The following is a 23,879-nucleotide window of genomic DNA, read 5'->3' as shown; positions in this document are numbered from 1 at the left end:
CAGAAAGCCTATGGCAATTCAGTAGGATTAATATATTTGGAGATTTAAAGCTTATTGGAAATGAGTACGTGAAAATTGTCTGCTGTATAAAACCTGAATTTATCTTAAGACTAGTAGGGTTTTTATAATGTATTTAACTTCAGTTAAATCATGTACAGTACTTCAGTCATTTCTATATATCTTTTCAAAATTCATGCTATTTTTCTTTTAATTCTTCTATTTAGATTTCACCTGAAATTTAGTACAGCGTTTCTCTCTGAATTTTCAATACAACAAGTCAGAAAACTTAAGAAAATGTTTTCTTGGGATATTCTGGAAATTTTCAGTATCTGCCATGACTACACTATATTGACTTAACTACTATACAGAAGTTGTTTCTTATAAAGTACAAACGACTGGATTTTCTTATTGCTCCATGATAGAAAATTTAGTTATCTGGGCTTGGGGAATCATCCAACATAAGAAAAATAAGGCAGTCAGCAAAAATCCGTTCTGCTAGTCAACCTTCACCCTAGGGTGAAAAGTTCAAGTATTTGATGCTTATGTTAACTTCTACTACAAAGTGGCAGTAAAAATACTTACTGCTACAAATGTAACTCTAAATTATTTCAAAGAAAAAAAAAATCTGACTTGTGGGTTTGTATTTGCTCAGCTGGTGAGACAGCCTTCTGGAAAACATTTGGTGTTTTTCTGATTATTAGAGATTATTTTCTTGCCAAGATAACAAAAGTAGGTAACAAAGATATTTCTGTATTTGAAACAGTAATTGTACATAGAAAGTTCCAAATTACACTTATTTATTTATTTATTTATTTATTTATTATTTTAGGCAGACATTTATGTACTCAGCATATGCACTTTTATCTGTATCCCCTTCTTTCATCCATCAGGGCAATGCTGCCTTTGCAATTTATGTGATTGTTTTGTATATTGATTCTGACTTTTGAATACTTTGCAAAATGAGTTGCTGAGTTATATTGTTTGTATTTAACAGATAATTATTTTACTATAGATATCTATGAGAAAGCTGTGACATGCCAATTGTAGAATTCAGTATTTATAAGTAAGTCTGAAATGGAACTGAATACATTTAATGATGGAGGTGATAAATCGAGAAACATGATGGTTTAATACTGGCTGAGCTGGAAGAGTGAGAAAAGAAGACGGGAAGATAAGAATAATAACAATAAAAGAAATGCACATTATGTACTTTTTAAGACAGTAGGGAAAGCTGTGCTCATAATGAAAGGATCAGTTCTACCAGAGAACAATCTAGTTATATGGTGTAAAAAGAAAACATTTTTTAGGAAGATGGGAAGAAATCAACATACTTGCAGTAATGCTTTGTGGCTGAAAGTGATTATAGGATGGTTTGTAGAAGTAATGTCACGGGAGAAATCAGTGACTAAAAGACATCTCAGTTACAGTATGATGTGAAAAGACATGTTTTTAAATACAGACTCTAAATTTAGACTTGACATACATGGATATCCCCCTAGCTTTTCTTTCTCTTTACTTTATTACTATATCTGCACAAGAAAAATCCCGGAGTTGCCAATGACTGCTTAACAGAGCTTTCTTTTGAAATTACTTCTTTTCTACAGTGTTGTTTTTCTGTCTGATAGAATCATAGAATCACAGAATTATATTATATTATATTGCTGATCTGGAAGGGACCAACAAGGATCATCAAGTCCAACTCCTGGCTCCACTCAGAATCACCAAAAAATGAAACCCTATGTCTGAGAGCATTGTTCAAACACTTCTTGAACTTCAGTAGGTTTGGTGGCATGGCCACTGCTCTGGGGAATCTGTTCCAGTGCCCCACCACTCTCTTGATGAAGAGCCTTTCCCTGAAAGTCAGCCTGAATCTCTCCTGTTCCAGCTGCTCGGGTCCTGTCTCTGTCTCCAGAGAGCAGAGCTCAGCGCCTGCCCCTCCGCTGCCCTCATGAGGGAGCTGCAGGCCGCCATGACACCTACCCTCAGCTTGCTCTGCTCTGGGCTGAACAAACCAAGGGACCTTGGCTGCTCCTCATACATCTTCCCCTCTAGACCCTTCACCATCTCTGTAGCCTTGCTTTGGATGCTCTGTAATAGTGTCAGGTCCTTTTTATACTGTCTCACCTGAAACTGCGCAAAGTGCTCGAGGTGAGGCCACACCAGAGCAGAGTGGGACAATCCCTTCCCTCAATTGGCTAGTAGTGCTGTGCTGATGCACCCCAGGGCACGACTTGCCATTTTGGCTGCCAGGGCACACTACTGACTCATGTTCAACTTGTTGTCAGCCAGAACCCCCAGATCCCTTTCTGCAGGGCTGCTCTTTGCTCTCTTGTCCCTCAATGCTTTACTTCTGAGGAGGATTTTCTTTTATTTGTTCTTTTTTGACTTCCATAATTCTTCATTATTATTATAATTTATTTGAATTGCACTCAAGTTCAGTATTTCTGATAGTGTTTCCTAGATAGTCTCAATTTTAGAAAGCAGAATGAAGATGGTTACCTAGGCAGTGTGGGCCTTGCAAGGTGTTACTCTCCAAAAGGGCCCCATACTCTTCTTGAATGGTGTATAGAGTTCAGCTGCCTTCCTCTCTGTGGGATACAGCCATCCCTTGTGGCTCTGTCTGTAACTTCTTATATTGTTATCATTTCATGTGTCCAGCTAGTTTTGCCACATCCAGTGGTCTCTGGTCTTCTGTTCAGCTAGCTTAACCCCAGGCCAGTACACGTTCCTCTTTTCCACAAGCTTTCCTGCAGCTAAGCAGTCATGTCCAACCCAGAAGCTGACCCTGCTCTGAGCCACAGGTTAGATCAGGTGAAGCCCAAAGGTTCTTCCTGACTTCAGTTTTGTTTGATTATACATGTGATGTCGGGATATTGTCAGATTGGTAAAGACTTCATGGCACTTTCAATGAAGCCAGTAGCAATTTGCTCTGGTTTTGTGTGGCACTCAAAAATTCAAACTTTAAATAGAATTCAGGTTACTATTTCTTCTTTGCAGGGAACAAGAACGATGATCTTGGCATTTTTGATTGTTTTGCCAGTAACTGGGCCATGTAGATGGTGTTATCTGTCAAAAGTTGGGCAACCTCTTAATGCTGGTTTCTCCAAATCTTTATTATTTATACAAAATAGCAAGATATACTGAAAATTGAAATATTCTGTCAGCCACTCATAAATTCTTCCTTTCGTGTATTGCTGTAATTAAGGGGTTCTTTATACATTTACTGTAGGCTTCTGTGCCTTATAATGTTTATAACTTAAAATACACTAATATAGGTAAAAAATCAAAAATACACAGGATACTCTCTTGTGTAACCAAAGAATGCAGCTGATGCTGAGTGCTACTGAATTTAAAGTGAAAGTTTGCCTCTGTTAACTTAATGGGAATTTTGCAGTTTGCCTAGGGGGAATCGGAGTTTTGTCATTTGAGTCCAGCATAAGAAAAATGGGCTAAGTTGGTCATAACTGTGATGAACAGTTGGAAACACAAGTTCAGCATAATTACTAACCAAGGAAAAAATCTGCAAGTAGCATGCATTAAATGAAGAGCATATTGGGAATTTTCAGTCAGGAAGTTACTTAATTGCAACGTTTCATTTTGTGAAAGCAAAATTGCTTATAGAAGGTTGCATACAACTGTTTATATGAAGGCTCAAATTTAGTTACTTATGCCATTTAAATGTTTTTATAAGAAAATGACCTTTGCTTTGAAAGTTAGTTGATTGTAAATATACAAACAATATTCAATTTAAACAAACTATTTTGTGTCTGTTAAATAGAAGCGGCTCATTTGCCTTGACTCAAGTTTTATTTTCCTTCATTATTTGAATAATGTTCCTAAATTTAAACAATGGAACAAAAGTTCTGTTTTTCTTCCTGTCTTGTTATTTACCAAAAATATGTAGATTATTTCAGAAACAGTGGTGGCAATTTATGTTTTGATTTAAAAGGGAAAAATCAGCCAGTAAAAATATATTTTAGTTATTTTCTCTATTAAAATATGCAGTAAGATTTATTTAGAAGGATAGGTCATTTAATATTTTTCTCTAAGACACTGAGGTATGGGTTTAAGTAACCAGTAACATATTTATTATAATCTCAGAAACATAAATACATTGCATTTGAAATACTCTAAAATTTTGATAAGAAAATTGTAATGAATAATTTACATGATTTTAAGAATTTCAAGCACAGAATGCTGAACTAGTAGCAAAGGACGGGAGGTAAATGTCTTCAATTCTTTCTTCAGCTTTTGCTGTCTACATTGGACCACCTTTCCTTTTTTTTTTTTTTTTTTTTTTTGTTTGTTTGTTTTTTGTTTGCTTATTTTGCCATTCATTTGGGATATTATACTTCCCAGAGAAGCTCCTGCTATTCATTTTTGAGAAATAATTTGTTAGTACAAATTATGTACTGTGGACTATGCACAAGAAGTCAGTTGCAAGTTTTTCCTGTGGGTAATTGCTCATCAGAGTCTCATGTATGTGCTTTCCTCCCTGACTGGTTGACCTGACCTTTATAAATGGGAGGAATGACTCAATAAATCAATGACATCTTTATTTTCTTATCAAGTTCTTTGGGAAGGGAAACAGAAAATAAGAAAAGGCTCTTCTGCTTTTGGAACATAAAAGTATCTTTGTGCTGTCTTACATACCTGTACTGTCCTTGGCTAGAAATATGGAATCTAGATATAAATGTAGGTGGAATTGTCTCTGGTTGAGGCAAAGAGAAAGGCGTGAGTCAGATACATGATTCATCTTTCTTTGTTTAACAGTTGTTCCTTTCACAGGAGGTAATGGCTAGCATGACTTTGTCTGCAATTATAGCTTATAGAAACAGTGGCTGGATTTTATCTGACTAATTGTGTTGTTACTGTGTTGCGGTTTTCCAGTTGCTCTCTGTATATAGTTGGAAACAAAATTTCTACGGTCGTTGATTGTGGCAGAGCACTGTTATCTTGAAGTTTCTGAGCGCCTGTTTATTATATATAAAAGTGTTGTATGACAACTGAGGACAGGCTTTGAATCTCTTAATCATGTTTTAATGTCAAATTTCTACTAACTATTCATCATAGTTAATAATTGCCTGTCTATATGCAATACTGTTTGCAAGCTAAGTTCTGTTCCTGTTTTGTTTGCAAAGTTTGCATATATTCCTTTGTTCAGGAAAGATTATACATGTATGTTTCTCACCATCCCTGGAAGTCTTCAAAAGACGTTTAGATGTAGAGCTTAGGAAAATGGTTTAGTGGGGACTGTTAGCGTTAGGTCAGAGGTTGGACTCGATGATCTTGAGGTCTCTTCCAACCTAGAAAATTCCGTGAAATCTGTGAAATCTACCCATTTTTACTCTTTCATAAAAAGCATTTGCTCAACAGGGTAACAAATCCATTGGTTTGTGCTGTATAATGTTTTCCTGTACCCAGTCATATAAAATGCCTTTTAATAACCCTTTTCAGTGTATTTTCAAAAATGAATGAATCTTTTAAATCATTCTACAGCTACCACTCACTGTAGCTATTAATTGTTAAAGGCAGCATAGAGATCAGCTCATCTTGTGCATCATCTAATCAAAATGTCAATTGGACACACTTTAAAAAATCCTGTTATGATAATAAAACTTGAATCCCATGCTGGTTCTAATGGATTTCTTGCGCTGTTATGGATTGTTGGGTGGTTTATAAGTAAAAATTAATTTTGATTGTGGCAGAGTAAAAATGAAAGGACTATACACTAAACCCTTTTGTGTTCATTTGTGTAGTGTTTCTTGTTCTTGTTTTCTTGTTAAAAGAGATACAGTTCCTCTTCAAAAAGCGTTTTTGTGTGTATGTATCACATTGGGCCTTATGGAACATAAAATCCTTTTTTGGGGCCATGTGGAAGCCATTTCCTTTGCCATGTAATGGGACTGGATTAGTTGCCCAGTTATGATATGCTATAGTTTTACTCTTTATAATCAGTGCCTCAGTTAATGCTATCCATTCAGGAATTAACTGAAGCTTGTATTTGGTGTATTTCTCACAGTATGAGAAGAGAGTACTTTGATCACAAGTATGTATTGCTGTCTGTAAAACTGGAACTAAAGCTGCTATTTTAATGCCTTGGTATAAGACAGTCTTGAATTATTATTATTATTATAATAAAGTGTCATCCCAATTATTATTCAGGAATTTCTAATGCCATAAGCAACATTAAAACCTTTTTAATAGCTCTTTTGACTGTACATCTCCTAAGACTGTTTCTGCTTTCCATGTTCTCGATTCATCCTCGTGCTGTTATTAGGTAGCACAAGTGGGGTTTTGTCCTCTGGGGAAGCCCATCTATGTATAACATGATTAATGCAGTTTAACAGAGGTGTTAGCAGGAAGTAGCTCTGCATGGAGTTGCTTGTGCTAGCTCAGCATTTTTGTTCTGTTTTAATTATTGTTAGGCTGTTAGGCTTTACTTCCAACTTTTTGCATAACAAAATCAGAATTCTAGTTCACATGCTTCTTTCTGTAAGGAATGTGTGGTGATTTCTATGAATAACCACAAAAGCTTTTATTCATACCACGCCTATTCTGCTTTATGACCCAGATAGATAAAATTATGCCACCTGTTCTAGCCAGTGAGGTAACTTTATTAAGGCCTGTTAAGCTAACAGGGAGTATGGACTCTGAACTAATTTAAAACTGGGAGTGAAAGCCAAGGAAAAATGAAGACAATATTTAATTTAAAACTCAGTTTGAAACAGTGATGGCTAATAGTTAGGGCTGCAGCCAGAATTTTAAATCAATGTTTTGAATTTCTTTATTCCGTCTTCACAAAACAGTCAGGACTTTAAAGGAAAGCTGGAAATGTCAGTGTGTTAACGCTGGATGAGAAGTTTTCTCTGGCCTGTATCATTTTCCTTTTCAGTCTCAATATGTAGTTAGTATGATAAAGTACATTTACAAAGGAAAAGATCAGACCAATCAGTTGTGCTAGAAATAAAGACGAGTCCATACTTGTACTGTGTATGTCCTAGGTATGAACTGTCTAAAATCAAACATATGATGGAAATAAGAACAAAACCACAACCTGTTTCAGTTAGACCTCTGAAATCTAAATTATTTCAAATCTAAGATCGTATTTATTGAATATTAATAGTATATTGGTTCCCTTGATTTAGAAACTACTAAAATATTACAGAGTCAATAAATCAAGAAATTCTAATAAGAAGAATCTAGTAATAAGACTAATGAAGTAGGTAGTAAAAGGAGGTAAAAGGAATATTGGGGACTATATTGGGGAATACCTACCTTGAATGGAGGAAGAACTGGAGAGAGAAATATAGATATTCTTAGATTTAAAAAGTTGCCTGGATTATGAGAATTTAGAAGAAATCTGTGATATAAACTGGAAATTTAATTGAGGCTTCTGACATTGTCTCTGGGGGTGTCTGAGCAAGCAGGAAGAACGGAGTCTCATACACAGGAATTGTTTGATGGATGTCTGTCAGTCAGAATGCTGTTAAAAAATTCATCACACATCACCATCTGGGATACTTTGACGAATTTAAAATATTTTAATGCTAACTCTGAAACAAAATAATACTACTGGTAACTTTAAAAAATCAAGAGTAAGAGTAATTTATTAATTCCTGGTATTAAGCAATTAATCAATTAATCCCAGGATACAGCTGTTGTTTTGTTATTGTTTTGTTTTACAGCTTTTAGTATGACTGTTCCTTTTCTTTTGAGGGGTAGGAGGTAAGGAGGGAGAAAAAACAGAAAAGGAGGGCATTTCTTTTCCTTTCCTTAGCTTTTATTTGGGCCCTGTCAGCAAGAGTGTTGTACTCATCTAAATAATTAATTTTGCATAATGTGTTTCTCTGGTTTTAAATTGAACCTAAGAATCTCACAATTTATTACTCACACCACATAACAACCTGCAATCATTAAGCTTATGCAGTTGTCCTTATATTGCTATATTATTTTATATTGTTACATTGCTTTATATTGCCTTTTTATTTTCTGAACCAAATGTCTCATCAATTGACTTGGTTTCTGAGGTGCGCAGGAGAATGTGGAAGTTAAAAAGCTTTTCTGGTACAAAAAGTAAAAAAGCATAGGGAAATAAGTACTGAGTTTTGTCTCTTGACAGTCTTGGCATACCAATTCACTGATCCATATATTTGGTGTTGAATTTTATTTTGTGATTTGTATTTTCAGTTAATGTTTTCCTTAACTGACTTTCTGTTAAACTGTATAAACTGGATTTCTTACATTCCACAGGAATCATACTGCTTGTTTTCTTTTTTTTATATACAGTTTCAGGTCTGAGAGGAAAATCATCTCTGATAACTTCACATAGAAGCTTTCACAGCTGCAGCTGTTTCCACTTGAACTTTCCAATTTGCTTCTTTATCTTGATTTATTTTTCTAAGTGAAATTTTCAATAGCTTTGTTTTATCTTACTCTTACATTTCTTCTGTTACTTATCTTTTTATAATGTCTGATTGCTTGTCTTTCTTGGATCCTTTTTTTATTTTCTCACTTTTTTTTTTTTTTTTCCACACCTTTAGCCCCACAACAGGATTTCTGTTTCCTTACGTGAAAGAAAAAATATCTGTATTCCATGGTAGCTTTATTTTGTGCCTATTTCTATTTATTTTGCAAAAGGGATTTTATGTAAAATAATTTATTAAATGAAATAAAGTCAGTTATAGCTTAGCAGGTTTTGGCTTAGCACTTCTCAGTCATAGCTTAATCAAAACAATTCCTGTGTTTTGATTGTTAGAAGTGGTCTTTACCAAAAGACTGTGTAAGAGTGAAAAAGGTACAAGAAATTGCACCTTTGACACTGCACACCCATGAGCTGGTGCTGTTGGCTTAAAGAGATGAGGTTCTTCCCTGGTTCTTCATGAAACTGATACAATTTCAGGCTGATAAAGATTAGCTTTCAGAACCAATATATCTTTGCACATAAATTTAACAATTATTTGGGAATTCAATATCTCATGCAGTTATCTCACAGATAAAAAAGAACGTCTGTATGCTATCACAATGAAAAAGTAGTTCAGCTTTCCATTTCTAAAAGAAGTGACAATGTAGAGCTACAATGTCTAAACATTTGTAGTTATTGAAATTGCTATTAAACTACTTTAAGAACATTTTTTTTCCAGGTTTTATGCTCATATACATAACTGCAACATAAATACAACAAAGGGTCAAGATAACAATGTGTAATACAGTTTTTAAATGCTCTCCAAAACAGTTTGGACACTAGTTCTGTCATACTAGCATGTGCAGAAGGCATTGTTCCTTAGAAAACACTGATGATTATATATAGTCTCTGTATCACATAGCCTGAGAAAGACTTTGTGCTTCATCTTCTCATGCAAAGTCCCAGAGCTTGGGAAAAGAGAGCGGAGATCAACTATAGATGGGCTACACGAGCCATTTCCCTTCATCTACCTACAAATTTCTTGCCTTTTTTTTTTTCTTTTTTTTTTCTTCTCTCCTGACAGTTGCCAGAGTTCCACGGAGATATTGTATGTATTCTGTTGACCATCAACCTCTGCTTCATAAGGATAAAACAAAAAACAATATCCTAATTTTTCGTTCTGATACTAGCCCATTATTCTGTCTTTGGCCTCCAGGTCAATACAGTGTTATTTCTGCAGTGCTGAAGAATGTAACATTGGCAATAGACTAAGCACAGAAGTGCAGAAAGGAGGAAATATTTTCATGTCTGATTATTTATCCCTAAGTAATGATATTGAAATTGGTCAGATTTTGATAACATTGGAATTTTCTGATTTGGTGGAAGTCTAGAGGGCGGAGTGTAGAAGTGGAATTCAGAAAGCAAATGAGAAATGTAATTTATTGCAAGTTCTATAACTAATTGTAGCTCCATCACAATTGGACTGAAAAGGGTTCCTGAGAGATTTAAAATAAAAGGTGTGCAGCTGCGTCGAATGTGCATCTGCAAAAATGAATCATTCATATGAATTCAAATATGTGGTCAATTTGGTTATGGGAGATGAGAGACACTGAGATTCAGGACAAGTCTCCGCTGTTAATGATGCCTCTCTTGTGGTGGTGCATTTTGCATTGCTGTGCTTATACTGGTTTCCTGGGAGTTCATTATAGAGGCTTGCTGCCACGCTAAGCAGTAACTACTCTGCTGTAATGATTTCCAGCATTACTGGTAGGACTTTCCCGCCTCATCTTATTTAATTATTTATTTTAATTTTAACTTACTCTGACAGTCTCTTGAGATACACAACTCATTTTCATCAGGGCTCCCAGGAGACAGCAATAACACAAGTCTACTCTGCAGCTGCCTGCATCATTATAACAAAACCCATAAAGCAGGACACTTCATTTGAAGCTGCAGGTGAGAGCACTGAGCAGTCAACATCTCAGTATATTAGCGTAAGGCAACAATTAAAGGCATTTCAGAAAGTTCAGTCCTACTTCAGTTGCTCACAGTTCAGGTTTGTCTGTTCTTTGCTTTCCCATCTCTTTGTTTACCATTGTAGGTCTTTCCATCTGTACTCACTCCCTGTAGACTTTTGTTGTCTTCATGGAAGAGATTTTTCTTCTATTATTTTTTTATGGGGGCCAGGATTTAAAAAAAATGAATGTTTCCAGTAGACCTTTTGAAAACGTGTGCTGAGTAAGTAAGAATGAGGACCTTTATACTGAGCATTAATTTGGATTTGGTTTTAAAATAGATTATAAGAGCAAAAACACTTCAAAGTTCTTCACTAAATATCCTTCCTTTTTTAATTGTCAAGCTCATCATGTGGAAACTATTCTCCAGACTTCACAGTATTGTTGAACCCTGGATTTCTAAGCATGATTATAACAGGAAATAGACTCCATTGTCATCTCTCTATCTCTGTCTTAAATTTATTTAGAAAATAAGCATAATAAAGAAAAATAAAATATGTTGGATTGTGTAACAGGTAATCTCTGAAATGAATTAAATTACATAGCGGTTGTGGCACAATGTAAATTCAATTTCTTCTACTTTATATTAATCCTAAGAAGAGCAGACACTTTTGAGATGAGGAAGCCCTTTGTATTTCTGTTATTTGTTGTAATTAATATATGAGCCAGGCTGTGTAAATAACATGGTTTACAGAATCCATCATGGTATTTTTGGATTTGCTCTGTGGATGACTTCTGAGAGAGGTGAGAAACGAAGTTCTGTGTAGTAAATCTTGATTTGTGGATATCTAATGCTTTTGTTTATATTTACTCTTTTATAAGATATGAGTTTTCCAACACTACCATCCCCACAATTTTTATAAAGGAAAGTTCAGTAGTAATGATTTCAAATAAATTTTAAATGTGCCATTCTTAGGAATCTCAATTCACCTTATATACAATTTTTTAACTTATTATGCACTACTTATAGTCTTATGAACTGCTCCTAGACAATTCCCAGGATGGAAACGTAGGGAAGAAAAATAATACTTGAATGGATAAAATTGCAGCCTTACCATTTTGTAAGGTACTGCTTATTTTTAATGCACCTCTGAAATATAACAATGACTTATCTATTTAAGTAACTTATCTGTAAATATAGGAATTTTTAGGAGGCAATTGTATGCCTCAAGGCAAAACTGTTTCTAGCGGTTTCAAAATGGTTTCTAGCAAGAATAAGGAAAGAACGCAGAAGAGCAAGGAAACCAAGGAAGAAGATATGGTTAGAAACAAATATGGCTCAGAATGTCTGGTTTCTCTCCCTGGTATGACTTCATAGAACATTTAGCTCTAAAAAATTCCTATTGCTTCACATTTGTACTTAAAGAAGGTAATAATGCATTGGGTTATATGAATCTGTTCAGAGATTGGATGTGAGACTTCTAAGAGATCAGTGGTTTTGTAGAGTTTGAGGGGAGATTGCTTTGATATAGAAATAGAAAGCAGGGTAAAACGTAATGCTAAAAAAAAAAATCCATTCTTCAGTGGAAAATACCATACAGAGTTTCTTTTTAAATTCCTCCCTGGACACAGGAGACTGGTGGTATTCCTTTACTTCAGCATAACACACTGTCCTAAACCGGATAACAGCAGTAGAAAGTATGTCCTTAATGGGTATTTCTGATGTACAACACACTCTTGAAATACTCTTCTGTTATTCTGATGAGAAACTTTCATGATTCTTTGTGTTTCTGTTCATGAATTTATTGTGTTTCTGTTCACTAATTTGTAATGGCTTTATGGTACCTAAACAAAATCAATGTTAGAAGGCAATTCTATTTTTTTTTATATTTATTTGTATGTTTAGAGTCTCCTAATTGACCGATACTTGATATATTTATATATGTGATCAAAGCATTTGTTCAGGATAACTATTTCTCTGAGGTTAAAAAAATACTTTGTGCTACGTCAACTTCCATGTACATTTTCATATGTTACTGTTGTAGCATAAAAAGGTCATATTTTCCTTTTGAAGTTGAGAAAATATTGTCACTGGGAACGTAGATGTTTTTATAAATCTAAAAATCAGTATCTGAATTTTCTGTCTATGTAGAATAACTTTGAGAAATTCTAGTATGATATTTGTTGGAGTTTAAGTAAAGAACAGGGGGGTGAAAATGCACATTTTGTCCCTGCTAGTATGCTCTCATACTGACTCAGAATCCTCAGAGCCCATTTTGGACACTTTTGAAAGCCGTCATAGCCTTGGTATTTTTCACCATGCTGGATCTCTGTGCAGTATAAGTAAGATCAAGAACTCATCTAAAATGAACTAGCAATTGATATATGTCTAATGACACTGTGGCAGTGATTTCATTTTATTGCCAAACCAGATCAATGATTTGCAGTTAAGAGCCAATAGAACCATCATGGATCATCCAATTTTTACTATTTTAATAAAAACAATCAGAAAACGTTTTTACAGAAAGGGATGAAAAGAAATTTTAGTTACAATGGGAGTCTTTGAGAGACTGGCTAGTACAGCTGTGAATATATTCTAAGGTCAAAAAGCTGAAAATTGCTGGTTTTAGTGATGAGTAAGTGGCTTTCTTTTCTTTCCCTATTAGATAGAAAATGGTCGGCTGTGGAGCTCTATTGTGAAGACCTCAGAAGAAATACCAATTTTTCCAGTCAGCTTTTCATAATGTAAATATAGTTTGAGCTTACCCCAGTGGGCAGCTAAATCATGAACAAGCAGAAAAACCCATTTTGGACTGTATTTCTGAACGAGGCTTCACCTTCCATCTTGGGAACTTATTAAAGGATTACAGCTGAAAAAGACAAGAGAAAGAAAACTTTGACCAGGAACCTTATCCTACAATGAGAATTACAAGTACATCTTGTATCTGCCCAGTCCTGTTTTGTCTCTGTTTTGTGCAGAGGTGTTATGGAGCTGCTCACCATGGCTCCATCAAGGTGACTAGAAATCAAACCAAACACATAGAAGGTGAAACGGAAGTGCATCATCGTCCCAAGCGTGGATGGGTATGGAATCAGTTCTTTGTTTTAGAAGAACACATGGGACCAGATCCTCAGTATGTAGGAAAGGTAAGGTTATTGCCTTTTTGTTTTTATTTTTCCATTCCCTGAAATGCTGAAATGTGGCACAGATAGAGGAAAACCAAGTATCTCCTTATACGTCACCTTCTTTTTAAGGTTAACATCACTCAGATTGCTTTATATATGCACAGTGAGCTTGCCTGTTCCCTATGTATACATTCTCTGTTTACTATAAGCAGAAATATTAATAAAAGGAAACAGGATGAAGTTGTTGAAGTATGATAACAGCATTTCTTCTGAGTTCAACTGAACATGGAGTGAACGCAGCTGGTGCTCATATCAGATTCTGTAGAAACTCAAATACATAATGCTTAAGTATGTAAGCCCGAAAGGCTTTTCCAGGCTATTTTAGAGTAAGATTCAGTTCTACTTCAGGAAATATAATAAATACAGTCTACGTTCAACAATGTATTCATTCCACATAAAGGGCAGGGTGGAAAAGTGCTCTTCCAAAAGGAGATCTCTCTGTGCCTTTCCTATAAGGAGAGGCAGGAGGTATATACTACTTGTTACAATTCATCAGGAGTCTGTAGAACCAACAAACCCTGCATTTATATGTTGAATTACATAGTGAGTAAGCGAGTGTCAGGTGTAAGATTCATCCTGATGCAGTTGTAGGCTGGCCAACTGAATTCTAGTTTATCATGTGTAATGTTATCTACATAATTTGTGTTTTAAATTTGCATTAAAGTAACAGAAAGTGTACGTATAGGTTTACTGCAAGTCATACAACAGATGAAGCTTTTCTCCCTCTGCATGCTGTCTTTCAGCATAAAATTTCTTATTATCATCAATGAAATTGGATAAAGAGGTTGAATAAGAGGGGTGAAGAAATATGATTAATAGGGATAAGGCATGGAAAAGGAATTTATTCATTTTGCCTTCAGTTTGCATGCAAGATGGGAATCTTGAAAATCATTTTTTAGAATATGCAAAATATCCAAGGAAACTAGTAGCTCCTGAAATCACAGATGCCTGGTAGCAAGGGCTTTCAAATATGAACAATATCATTTGAACTAAAAATAGCAACTGGAGGATTTTTGTTTAAGATACTGTTAACATAAAGAAAAAAAAAACAAACAAACAAACAAAAAAACACACAACTGTTTTGTTAGGCCAATCTTAGTAAAATACCAAGTACTTGGCGTGCTGAAAATTGATAGGATTTGTATAGAAAATTTAGGCTGGGGAGGGACCTTTATAAATAGAGATAATGGTTTGCACTGATAGACGAGCTTTTAAAATAGGTGAGGTGATGAGGGCATATTACTCTAGACTTATATTAGACTGATTAATATTTTCATGTATTTTCATGTATGATTTTGGAATAAAATAAATATTCTATAAACCTGTTACTGATACAGAGCTATGTAGGAGAATCAAAACGTTATCTGGAAAGAGATAGATGCCATGAAGACTGTTAAATGGAGATACAGAGTAAACCTTGGGACCACGGTGTGATAAGGCTCATACGGAATAATATCATGAATCTTTGTTATGCACTATTGATTTGTCAGGTGTAACTGACAGAGGAAGAGTATAATTGATCTGGTCATCAGATCAATTATAGGCTTTGCTGTCATACCTTAAAAAAGGCAAATATGATTCTAAGCAGCTTTCAAAGTAAATCATGCTTATCTTTATGAAAGCAGTTGCAATCATGATTGCATTTAAGACTAGAGACCTGGATACAGTGTGCAAAAGGATGGCCTCTTCAAATTTATGTTCCCATGAGAATGTTACATATTTTCTTTCATCCTCAGACCTCTATATTAATGCTACATTTATGGAGATCAATGAATAGGTTTTCTTTTGATCCTTTGTGGTCAGAATGTGACTACGTGCTTTGTCAGAGGATACTTCTTCCTCTGTACTTACAAATATTCCCCCCTGTTTCCTGTAAAAATTCCCTGTGAGGTTCATCATTTTCTACTCTGAGCACTTCGCAACACTTGTAAGTTCATCTTTCCAGAAGCTTTGTAGGATTTAGAAGAGGACTCTGTTTTACATTTGGTAAGTGATGTTGTGATGGTTCTGATTTACAGCACAGTTCTATCATTTTGCTCATGCATTTATTTTTAATTCAGAAAAAAGGAGTGACTGGGTGAGACTGACATAATATTAACAATTAACAAAATTTCAGTAGTCGTCATTGTGCATGAGTTGCTTTTCATTTTGAAAAATCGGTGTTTTATTGATGTTACATTTAATTATACACACCTCACAAGGCCTCATTTGACCTGACTAATTTGTCAAGAGGTTTTCATGCAAATCCCCTCAGATTATGAAAGAAGGGTATGTGAGCATTGCCCTTTAATTCCAGGCTTCTGTTCAGCAGCAGCACCCTATCAATTCTGTCAGTTATTAATTTTGTAGGCTACTCTGCTTCACTGGTGAGAGTTTTGCCATTTGATATCTGTCTTTTCACATTTTTCACATCCAATTTGGGAGTAACATCACAGAAAGCAGAGTCATTATGTACAATGCTGTTATAATGATTACAGTCATTGTCATGGAAATGCACACCGAGGACAAGAATAAGATAGGCCTGCAATGAAAATGGTAAGGTTTCTCATTCTTATCATGAAATGACTGTCAGGAGGATGGATTAATTTACTTCCATCATCTGTTACAGAGCAAGAGTTAGGACAACAAGTCATCATTATATTTTAATATCAAACATATCTCTGTTCTTCAGTCATTAACTTCTTCTGTTAAAAAATTCCATTTGGAGACTGGAAATCTGTGTAAAATTAATCTGTATTAGTAATTTGTAGGAACATGGCAAAGCACAGATCTTGGAAAAATGAGGTTGTGGTAAAAATAAGAAACAACCCTTTTGTAGTTAGAGTATTTTCTGGGGTACTGGGATTATTTAACTTGTTCTCTGTTGTTGAACTTGGAGTCAGTCTTCAGTGTTTCATGGTATGTTTCCCTGAAAAAAGAACTCCAGAAACAGGTTGGTATTGAAAAGAGTATTTTTATAGAACTTAAGACCGTAGTGACTTCTTTTTCAAAAATTATGAATTATCTGAGGAGGTGTTCTTGAAAACTTCCTGAATATCATTGTAGTGTGTAACTGTATTCAGACAAATACTCATCTGTGTGTGTGTGTGTGCGCACTGGAGAAACTGATGAAAGTTGATTAAGCAGGGTGAAACACCCTGGTCTCAAGCAAGCAGTTGAATCCTCAGAACTGAGTTTTCAGCCACAAGAGAAAATGTGTCTTTTGCATCTCCTAGAGGAAAACTATGCTAATGAAAACATAACTAAGTACTGAAAGAGGTAGGGCTAGTAAGTGCACCATGAGGTGATGTGCAGTCAGGTACTGCCCTTCTGTTCTCTGCAGCAGCTCAGGGAAATGAAGACTCTCCTGAGGAAACCTAGAATAGTTTGTACTGTAGTGCTGCAAGCTTCAACATTTCTCATTTGCCATGGCTGGTACAGGTTACATTTCCCTTCCATTTTCCTGCATGTTTCCAGGTTAGACAATACATATGTCAGGATTTGGAAAGCAAAAAGCAAAAAAAAACAAAAATAAAAATAAAAAATAAAAAAATTTAGGAGACAGGAGACATTCTTTTTCATTTTTAGTCTCGTTGTCTCCAGAATTGTAAGTCTAGTCCCTGTGATATTTCTTAAAAGTGAATTGCACTGGAAGCAGGTCATAACTACACATTCACTATGTTTTGTACTTTGGGGAGAGAAGTAAATGTGCAGTGGAAGAAGGAAGATCAATATTGGTTTGAGTCTGAGTGAGTCATGCTATTAGAGGGAATAGCAAAGGAATATAATGAACAAGATTGACTCGTGATTTCTCCATGGACCCTCTGGATCTCTGCAATATCAAATATATACCTCTTAATCCACTTCAAATGTCCCCTGTAGGGCAAGTAAGAATGGCTTTTCAGGTATTCAGTTGTGTATAGTTTTTCAATAATTGTTCTTCCCAGATTTGGTGGGCAGATGTAGTGACTTGTTACTCAGTTCTTAGATTTCTACCAGTAATACAAAAACACTTTCAGATTTGTGTTGATAGGGGATTTAAGGAATTAAGAAACAGCTGAAAATGAGTGTGAATATAGGAAAGGGAAGAGGAATATAACAGCTGTTAAAAAGTCATGAAATCAATGTACTAAATGTTAGATAAGGAAAGAAATCTCGGGTACTGCATTTTCAAGTTAATGGCTTGTTAATTTGTTATTTTACTCTTGAAAACAGAAATACAGCATAACAAACTTGTAATTCAAAATTCCTTTTCAACATAATATGATGATGTGTCATTGCAAGAAATTACTTCTAAAACAGGAGATTGAATCTAATCTTCTCTGATCATATCAAGACAATTTCACATCTCAATTTTAATGGCAGGAAGAGAAAAATATATACTTCAGAATAACTGCTAAAGAGGAAACAAAAGTTGAACTTTATAATTAAAATGCCTTTACATAGTGTTAGAGGTTTACATAAAATAAAACATATGAGACGTTTCAGCACTTTAAACATTAGCAAACGATTCCAAAATTATTCTAATAAAAGTGTTTTTCTTTTAAGTTTAAGAAAATGAAAAGTAAATAGTAGATGGTATAGTCTAAAGATTTTTCACTTGTTTTGTTAGCCATCTTCATGCCTTTGTAAAATGAGAGGGATAAGCAGCATCTAGAATAACGTGCATCTCATTTTCTACTGTTTAAGTTGCTAGTTCCACTAATAAACATAACAATGCAGATTTTTCTATTTTTGTTGTTGTTGTTTTTATGGACTTGGTAGCTTCTTAAAATTTTTACACTAGAATTTACCTATGTAATAAAGCAAGTATAATGAAAAGGAGTGGAGTTTAGGCTCAGCAAACTTTGAAATCACATATTTCATGTGTTTTGTATGAAAGAGATTTTATTCGTGCTATTTTTTTTTTTTTCTAGGGGTCTTAGAAATGGGGAAGATCAGCATTGAATTAATATAGTTAATATCTGAGCAAAATTTTATTTTTTTAAAATTAAATTTAAGGCTAAGAGATGTCTCTGTCTTCTTCCAAAAGACCTCGCAACTCATCTGTGAAAGACTGAGATTATACATATCTGCACTGGAAAAGTAGAGTTATGTATTTTTGATAGTATTTTTAATTGACATATATATAATATATACCTACATATATATAGAGAGAGAGGGAGAGAGACCTACATATATATATATATATATATATTCCCTGTTACAGTTTCTCCATTGTGTGTAGGTCACTAACCTCAGATTTAACAATACTTTGCATCCATTTTTATCTTTATGGCTTTCTGCTCTCTGATTAATCAGGTCCTTGTTCTTGTTGCAGTTACTATTGCTAAATAACATCTTGATTTGGTGCCATTTAAGTTGATGGGAAGCTGATACTAGTTATATAGGACAATGTCAATTTCTTTCTTCTCATCTCTGTCTCCCACTTGCTCAGGGAGCAGGCTTAACAAGAAACAGAGGATATGTCCCCTCTCCATTTTACTGCTATCATCTAATCTGAGGTCAGTATTACACAACATTATATGGTCCTATATCATGTTAGCCACCTCATTTTCTATTTTTTGTAAAAAGCTTATTCAAGCTTTGCTACCCCAAAGCTTTTTAAACAAAAATGGACATGTGCACTTTCTTGAATTCTGATGACAGGTGGCACCCTGTATTGCTTACATGCTGACAGTAACCCTACCTTTATTTACCAAGTATTATTTACTTTGTTTTTGAGAGGACATTACTCAAATTCTACCTGTCATAGAATGCTGTGGACATTTACTTTCGTTTTGTTAGTTTTACATTGGAATCTCCAAACATTCAAGGGTTATCTGGGGGAAAATCAGACTCAAGAGAAGAGAGTGCTTTCATCAGCCTGATCAATATGACTTTCTTCCAGGGAGTTCAGCCATATCTGTGGTTTCCTGAAGCATAGCGCTTGCATTGCAGTCCTGTGACAGAAAATGGCTATACACAGCCTGACAAGGGCATTTTGACTTGACAGACACACACACACACACACACACACACACACACACACACACACACAAAAAAAAAAAAAGGCATGAACACACTGAAGTTCATTCTCAGACCAAAGACATGAGGTAAAGTGTTTACTTTGTTTAACTTCATTTAAGTTGATGTGGAATTGCACCTAGAAGAAACTTGGTCTTTTATGTCAAAACAGGAACACCGGATCTAGTATGTCAAAGTTTTGACATACATATATGTCTTCATGCACACATAAAGGTCCAAAGGACCTTTACATATACATAAAGGTCCTCATGGACCACTCTTTAGATGACTAAATCCTGCATTAGTGTTTTTTTTTTTTTTTTTTTTTTTTTTTTTAAAGTACTGTTTTTGAACAGTATTTCTATTTGCCTAAAACAGATGGCTAGAGTTATTTGATATGTAGAGTCAATCCACTTTTCTTCATAACTGTAGAGACTAAAGATTGCTGCAGTCTAAGAAAAGTTAGTTCGTAGTACAAATTCAATATCTAATGTTTTTTATGCTTTGTTTTCTATACAATTAGATTCTTTTGCCAAATTTCTGATGAGCTTTTGAATTCAATAAAATGGTGATAGTTTTTGAGTTGTAGATTGACACAATGGTATGTCAGTAGATTGACACAATGGTATGTCAGTAGAAGTTTTTTGATGAACTGAAATTCCATTCTGAAAGTGGAAATGTAGTTAGCTCAATCCATGTAGAGGTGTGACATTAACTTCCTTCTGAAAATTCTAAATGAATTAGCATTCACATTACTCCCAAGCAAGTCTTTTTGGATCTTTTTTGGATCTTTGTGGATCTTTGTGGATCTTTTTCTTCATTATTTATTTTTATATATATATATTTACTTCATTAAAAGAATAGGTTTTCTGGGAAGCAAAAGTGAAAACTCAGGAAATAATTGAAGGTGTTTCATTCCAGGACAACTCTTCTTGGAGTATGAGTTAAGAGTGCGCTAGGGTTCTCATCACTTTCTAAAGGGGCAGATGCATTATTAGAGAATTGCCCAAGTTAGAGAGGAAAAGAGCAAGGGTAGAACAGGATATCGAGTTAGTGGTAAAAACCATTCAATAGTTTTTAGCTTATCAAAATTTATATTTGTTATTTTGTGTGATAGTTTAAATTATTTAACTTGTGAGTTGAAAATAAGTTGTTATGTTTTCTTGGATAAATTAAAGAATTTAGCAGTAGTTTTTTGCAGGGAAAACCAGACTTGTTCCTGGTTAAGCAGTTTAAATTTTTGGTTCATTTAATGGTATAGCTTTTAAAACTAGAGTAGAAGCTGGACATTACCGGGGTTGCCTGTTGTTTTTTAGGGTGGGTATTTCTATATATGTTAGAAAATTTCTTTTCTACATTTTTGTAACTAAGACCTTTTTTTTTACTAAAAGGTCAGTGAAGACAATAAGAAAACCAATGTCACAGGCAAAATTAAAATCATCTAGTTTAGTGGTAGTGAGGAGTATGATGTTTAGATTTTAAATGTCTATAGTTTTATGTTAATTAAATCACTGGAAAGGATTGAGAGAATCTGAAAGGTTGGAATGGTCATTTTACACAGACCTGAAAAATCAGTATCTCCAGTAATACTGGTTTGTGATACAAAGTCTCAACTATGCTAATTTCTTTATTGACATTCTATAACAGTCGAAGCAGTTCCAGAGATTGCCATGTGCTTTCTTTAAATTTATGACAAAATAAATTTCTTTAAATTTATGACACTTGAAGTGTCATAAAACTAAGAAATACCTGCAATCTGGACAATCTTAATATTGTTGAACACACGAACTTTGTGCATGTCAAAAAATCATAGAAGTATGTAGGTTATGAATTGTATGAGTTTAATTTCACCTTTTAAAACAATTAGTCCATTGCAGCTGCTGTATATACGAGTGATTTTTGACAAACACCTTTTAGTTTTAAAATGAGGTAATAATGTCGTATGCAGTCAAAGGAAGATGAGTTCCTTCAAGGGCTGGAAGATGAAGTGACTGAGTTTGCATCTGAAGTGAATACTAGAGAGGTGTTTAAAGTTGTGCTTCTGTACAAAATTTAGGATAATTTTCACTATGGACTATGTAAAATGTACTAGTACTTGTTTGTATTAAAAAATAAATGTAAAATGTCTGAAAGCTGAAAGGACCATGAACGCACAAAATCGTAGTAGGTATGTAGTGTGGTCGCTTAGTGAATTTAAGAACTTAAGTGAAAGCTTTCCCTGCTATCATTTGGTTTCATTTGTACATTTTCCAGTGTTTATTTATGTGCTGAGTTCCCCTTGCTCAGACCATTTACAGCAAGGGTAGATGCTAAAGATAAATATTTTTTTCTCCTTTAGCTATTTTATTTTTTCACATTTGTTTTGGGTAATTATGATCCCTGTGACCACTAACCTTCTGTCATATTTCACTGGTATCACCCAGTACTGCAAAAGCCTTGGGCGGTCTATTCCAATACCTAACAACCTTTTCAGTTTTTAGTTGTTAGTTCAGTTCTTCCTAATATCCAACCTAAACTTCTGCTGGCGCAACTTTAGCCCATTCCCCCTTGTCCTGTCACCAGGCATGTGGGAGAACAGACCAACCCCCACATCTTTACAGCCTCCTTTAAGGTACCTGTAGAGTGCGATAAGGTCACCCCTGAGCTTCCTCTTCTCCAGACTGAACAATCCCAGCTCCCTCAGCTGCTCCTCATAAGTATTATACCAGAAGTAAGCATTATACCAAAATTATGTAAAATCTCAAATACATAGTTTCAATATTAAAAGAAAAAAAAAAAGTGTTGCATCCATGAGATATGGCAACGAGGAAATAAAGACAATTTCACATTATTTTATATTCATCTTGATTTTGGTAACTTCATTTTTAAGGGTATTTACCAGCTAATCTTAAATCAATAGGCGATGAAGCTGATGGTATACTGGTAAACTCAAATATGAAAAAACAACTCAGTTACTTCTCAAGTACCTTCTCAACCTTATTTTAGAGAGGTATTTATTCACGTTCAGTTTCTTTAACTTTTCTCACAGATGCCTTGTCTTGTTGAAGATGCTGCTGCATGACTTTCCTAATTTATCAGCTTATTCAAGATGTATTCATAAAATGAAATGTTAGCTGGACTTTTACTTTGGTCAGTGCCAGAAATGCTTCTGTGTAATGATTGGAACTCTAGATTAAATAATCCTATTTATTTTGCATAAAACTACAAATAATAAAAAAAATGTAGGAAGGCAATCATAGTTAGTGAAAGAAATAGAAAGAACATCATGAAAGTTTTGTATTTTTTCACTTTTTATTTAGAAGTAAGAAGTCATTCAGAAGCCATACAGAATGTTATTTATCAGGAAGATATCCTACTTTTTCCCACACTTAAGATGGCTGTAAAAGAATAGGGATTTCAGGTCCACCGATTTATTGGTAGTTCCTCTCAAAATGGCTGGTTTTTTTTAAAAAAAAAAAAGTGTGTCTGAGCCTTTAGTGTTCTTGAACTCATAGTGGAGATTAAAAAGGTTTATTTGTGTCATGTATTGCATATGACTGAAGGCAATGGTTGATTTCGAATGTATTCCATTCACAACAGTTACTTCTTCAATTTATGAGATACTTTGCCCACATCTTCTTTCAGCTGATGTATCAAAATTATGTAAAATGCTTAATTTTTTTTTTTTTTTGGTCTAGACCACATACATATTTTTTGAAGAAAATGCAAATTTGTCAGACAATAAGAAGTAAAGGAGGATATCTAAGGTTTGAGCTTCCCTTTTGTTTCTAATCATATAACATTCACAGTCTGTGAAACTGAAATCACAGTCATGAATTTCCAAATGAAATATCTCTGTAAACATTTCTTTTTTAAAATACATAGGGTATTTCATAATTGTAGTGGAAATTGCCAGTCTGTAAACATTAAAGTACTTTTCCTTTTTTTTTTTTTGTTTTTTTTTTCCTTCCAAAGATTAGCTCTTGGTGGTTCTTGACAAGCAATTACTTTAGTAGTTCTTCCCACAAGCTTATCATCTGCAACTTTTTATTTTTATTTTTTAATAACAGTAAAAAGAACAATAACATCTTTGTCTGGAAAGAAAGTGATGAGGTAATATTCAGATTTTGTTCAACTACTTAGAGCCAGAAACCTGAGCAGAGATAAATTGGAGCTAGAACAGTATGCCTTTAAAGTTGTCTTTGCATTCCTATGATCTTGGGTCCATTTGCTGAAGAGTCGATTCCCTCCAGAATGTCGATAAGATTTTTTAAAAGTCAGCTGTTCAAGATGGCAAATAGAATGGATACAAAAATGTCTCTCTGGTGAAAAGTATTTTTAATGGACTTGGGGAGTAAATTGACCAGATG

The 23,879-nt window shown here is 34.5% G+C and overlaps 1 protein-coding gene across 1 annotated transcript in view; it reads left to right on the top strand.

Moving 5' to 3' along the window:
- Positions 1-23,879, top strand: part of CDH18 (cadherin 18) — a 293,987-nt gene that overhangs the window by 64,481 nt on the left and 205,627 nt on the right. The window contains exon 2 of the mRNA XM_082753298.1: positions 13,026-13,506. Coding sequence (XP_082609424.1) covers positions 13,279-13,506 — 228 coding nt within the window. The 5' untranslated portion in view covers positions 13,026-13,278. The remainder of the gene's footprint in view (positions 1-13,025; positions 13,507-23,879) is intronic.

The sequence above is a fragment of the Aythya marila genome (assembly GCF_965140915.1).
Source record: "Aythya marila genome assembly, chromosome: 2".
In the NCBI taxonomy this organism is placed as follows: domain Eukaryota; kingdom Metazoa; phylum Chordata; class Aves; order Anseriformes; family Anatidae; genus Aythya; species Aythya marila.
Note: the sequence above shows the minus strand (reverse complement) of the source record. Positions and strands in the feature narration are given on the sequence as shown.